The 4,451-nt window shown below is 41.5% G+C and overlaps 1 protein-coding gene across 1 annotated transcript; it reads left to right on the forward strand.

Annotated features, from left to right (window-relative positions):
* The first annotated feature begins 946 nt into the window (after nt 1-946).
* Nucleotides 947-3,720, forward strand: LOC118099274. Its single transcript, XM_035143719.2, has 3 exons — nt 947-1,019; nt 2,317-2,432; nt 2,668-3,720. Exons 2-3 carry the CDS (start codon nt 2,317-2,319, stop codon nt 3,233-3,235), a joined length of 684 nt encoding a protein of 227 aa, XP_034999610.2. The 5' UTR covers nt 947-1,019; the 3' UTR covers nt 3,236-3,720.
* Nucleotides 3,721-4,451: the final 731 nt, after the last annotated feature.

The raw sequence follows: 4,451 nt of genomic DNA on the forward strand, positions 1-4,451 counted from the left end.
TTTTCTTTTCTGTGTTGAAGTGGATTCTTTCAGGTTCGTTTCTGCAGCGGAGACGAACAGGAAGAGAAATGATCGTAAGACCTGAGAGTGTAAGTAACGTTTGAATTGTTTTCTGACACTTTGACGTGATGTCGGCTCCCGATAGTGAAGCCCAGGTTGGGAAACAGAGTTTTGAGAAGCAAACAAATGAACTTTACTGACCGACAGGCTCCGTCTGTTTAAGCTGTGAGTTTAACAACAATGTTTGTGCTGTGAACACGTCTCTGCTCTGGTTCTCACAGCAGAAGTGTCGAGGTTCCTTCTCCTTTTCTTTATCTCCATCTTCAATCTGCACATCAGAGCGTTCATCGTGTTGAAACCGTCGTCTCACTCTGACGTGCAGATCCTCGATGGAGACAGAAGAAAGGGGAAGCTTTGATCGATCTGTTTACCACAGAAACATAATTCTCAGCATTCAGATTTGAACTTGGTCCAAAACTGGTTTCAACAGACTTGTTTTTCTTTTCCTTCTCATGTTCTCATCACTTCAGCAAAGTCGATTTGTTTCAATTTGATTGACCTGAAACCGATTTGACTATAAAAGAACATTTGGTTTTCTCAGTTGCTTCTGTCATTAATGAACTGTTCATTTCAGCTCCAGGGTTAATTCTTCTAATTGATTCAGTAATGGGACGAGGCCCCTCAGTGCTCAGCTGCTCTCCTTCCTTCTCTCGCTCATCTTGTAAATACCTTTGTATCTGAAATCGTTCACAGCTTCATGAAGTGACAACACAAAACAAGAGACGTGTGAAAGACAAGAAAAGACCTCCCATAGTATCTGAAGTTCCTGATTTCAAACTGCTAAATGTTTGTCTTCTTCCGTATTTGTGAGGAATATGTTCAAATAAGGTCACAGCACCGATCTGAGGGCGACTCCTGGTCGAGGTCTAACAATCTTCTCTCCTTCTGACATCGTTCACTGACTCGTCTGTCTGAAGAGAACTCAACAGCAACGTCTGACAGCTTCTCCAACAAAGGAGGTAAATACACTTCAGCTCATTTCACTCTAAAGGAAACTTCAGTTATATTGAGCCTTGAGTGGCGTCTCTTATCTGACACATTGTCAAAGGTTTGATTTTGATGAATGTTTTTTCAGAAGCCAGGTCTGAAGTATGGAAGCAAAGAGCAGCCAAAGCTACAATTACTATGAACTGTATTTATTCTATACAGCCCTGATCCCACGATGTTTGGGGCTGATGCCGATATTAGGGAGTAAAAAAAATTCTGATGATCAAAAATATATCGTCAGTGATTCCTGAGATGTCGTTATCGAACCTTTGTGACAAATATATGTAACTGAGGTTTTATTATTTATTTTTTACAGTTTAACAATTAACTTAAATAAAAAATAACTAAATAAAAAGAAAACACATATACAACCAAATATATAGAACTTGAATTAAGAAAAACCCTTTCAGATAAGATGCTTATTGTTTATTGTGTAAAGTACGTTTTCATATCGGCGACATAAAGGAGGAATACGTCTGAAGACTCTTATTGGCTAATGGGTGAATGGGTGGAGCTGCAGTTGTAGTCAGAGATCGTCCATCTTACTCTGATGTGGAGAAACCATTGAGCTATTCCAGTTCCATACATCGTATATACAAACTGTACGTACTGTATTATTCTCTATAACACACTTTCTTTATAACAAGACAAATCTATAGTTTCACACAAACCACAATTAGGTTTTGAGATTTTTTTTTTAGGTGAAAACTATTTACACGATGCATCAAAGTGTCTCCATTGAAACCACATGTGGATCTGCTCTAACTTACAAATATCAGTTATTGTAAAGATCCGTCCACTGAATATGATTATTTATCATCTGAATCCATAAATTAGAAGAAATTTAAGTTGAAATCTACGAAAATGTTGAAAAAGTCCTGATCTGAGTTCAGATACTTTTAATAAACCTGATCTGAGTTCAGATACTTTTAATAAACCTGATCTGAGTTCAGATACTTTTAATAAACCTGATCTGAGTTCAGATACTTTTAATAAACCTGATCTGAGTTCAGATACCATGTTAATAAACCTGATCTGAGTTCAGATACCATGTTAATAAACCTGATCTGGGTTCAGATACCATGTTAATAAACCTGATCTGAGTTCAGATACCATGTTAATAAACCTGATCTGGGTTCAGATACCATGTTAATAAACCTGATCTGGGTTCAGATACCATGTTAATAAACCTGATCTGAGTTCAGATACCATGTTAATAAACCTGATCTGAGTTCAGATACCATGTTAATAAACCTGATCTGGGTTCAGATGGCCGCCCGGAGCCGGATCACGGTTCTGCTGCTGCTCTTCCTCCTGTCGACTGAACACAGTTTTGCTGTGGACCAGAACAAACTGGCCTCGCTGGTAAACGAACTCTTGAGCAAGTGAGTCAACTTCTGAATCCTGAACTGACGATGTTTACATGGACAATGATGTTTATGACCTATAGTACAGGCAGTCACCAGGGGGCGATAAAGAGCTTCAGCATGGGGGCTGACATGTCGTCCATCTTTATTTACAGTCGATGGTCATTGCTGGGACACGACCTACAGGTCACTGTGTTGTGTACATGGTAACATACATGTTTAACCTGTTGACCTCATTTCACCCTTTCTGCAGCTACCGTTTTAATGGTATGTTCAGTCTGGCCGTGAGTATCCCGCAGGACCAGAACCAGGACCAGAACCAGAACCAGGACCAGAACCAGAACCAGGACGCTGACCGAATCATCCAGGAAGTCCTCAATAGTGACCCTGCTAGAAACGTGAAGAACATTCTCAAAGATAAGAAAGTGTACGTTGGCAGCAGGATGGTTGCAGCCGAGGTTCCGAATGGTGGTGCTATTCATGCAGAGTTACGCGTTTTGGACAAATTGGGCAAGTTGTACAACAGTCCTCAATTCAATAAGGAGGATTTGTTGCTTTTCTATGTTTATGCCTCTCCATGTGTAGACTGTACAAATGAAGCTCACTCGAACAACATCCTTGTAGGGTTAAACCAAATTCGGCTTTGGAATAATTACGCAGTTGTGTTTTCTAAAATATTCAAGCCCAGAAATGGTCCGGAGAACACACACAAAGAGCGCATTGATGCCCTTAAGCGACTTGCAACGTACACGTTTAAAGGAGGTAAAATTGGTCTAGAAAACATCTTCCGCTGTGAAGATGTGCGTCAGCTGCTCAAGTAGTAACGGTCATGTGGCACAGGAATGTGTGTACGATCCGCCCTCTGCTTCCACAAACATTTGTCCTCAGCCAGGTAGAGGTGGCTCCTCCTCACAGGGGGTGCTCAGGGTGAATCTGATTGGCGCATCGCTACTCGACGACAGGACAGAGTAAGAAGGGACATCAGCTCAAACACAGGTGACAGCTCTTCTCAAGATATCTCTGAGAGCAACAAGGGAGCTGAGGACGCCCCCTCAGTTGATGGGAATGGAAGTGATGTTGCGACTGGTGAAGCTGCGTCATCCACCACAGGTGAAAGTGTCTCTCTGTCACCAACGGGTTCTGATGATGGCAACGGAAGTGATTTAAGGACGGCAGAGGACGTATCGTCCCCACAAATCGGCTTTGATTCTGGAGATGGAAAAGTGAGCAGAGGCAAAGGAAAAGTGAGCAAGGGCAAAGGAGGTAAAGGGAGAAGAGGGAAAGGGAGGAAAGGAAAAGGGAGAGAAGGGAGAAGAGGGAAAGGAGGGAAAGGAAAAGGGAGAAGAGGGAAAGGAGGGAAAGGAAAGGGGAGAAGAGGGAAAGGAAGGAAAGGAAAAGGAAAAGGGAGAAGAGGGAAAGGAGGGAAAGGAAAAGGGAGAAGAGGGAAAGGAGGGAAAGGAAAAGGGAGAAGAGGGAAAGGAGGGAAAGGAAAAGGGAGCAGGCGAGGGGGGAGGAGCAGAAGACGGGGTTTGGACCAGGAGTGGATTTTTGTCTCAGATTTTTGAGAAGCAAACAAATGAACCTTTTCTGAACGACAGGACTGAGTCTGAGTTTAATGCAATTAGCTTTTCTCACATGATCACATGATAATGCTACGATTAGCACGTTAGCTGTGCAGCTAACCAATGAGGCTTTGAGCTTTGAAGGAATTAAATGTATTACTTTAAAATTGTATTACGGTTCTTTGATTGTCTGTTAATAGATAAACTTCGATAATATTAAAAGATAAATATATAAAGATGGACGACATGACAGCCACCAAAAGTGAAACCAACGTGCCTTGATCGCCCCCTGGAGGCTGGCTGCTGTATAGGTCATAAACTCCTCCTCCTCCTCCATGTTAGCAGATAAAAAAAAACTATAAACATTAAATAAATGTCTCTTAAAGATTTCAGTCATTTCAGGTCGTTCTTATCTCACTGATGTTGGTTCAAGTTTTCCTGATCAGTTTGGTTTGAATTAGTTATTTGATATAAA

This window comes from Hippoglossus stenolepis, chromosome 2 (assembly GCF_022539355.2).
Source record: "Hippoglossus stenolepis isolate QCI-W04-F060 chromosome 2, HSTE1.2, whole genome shotgun sequence".
NCBI lineage: Eukaryota > Metazoa > Chordata > Actinopteri > Pleuronectiformes > Pleuronectidae > Hippoglossus > Hippoglossus stenolepis.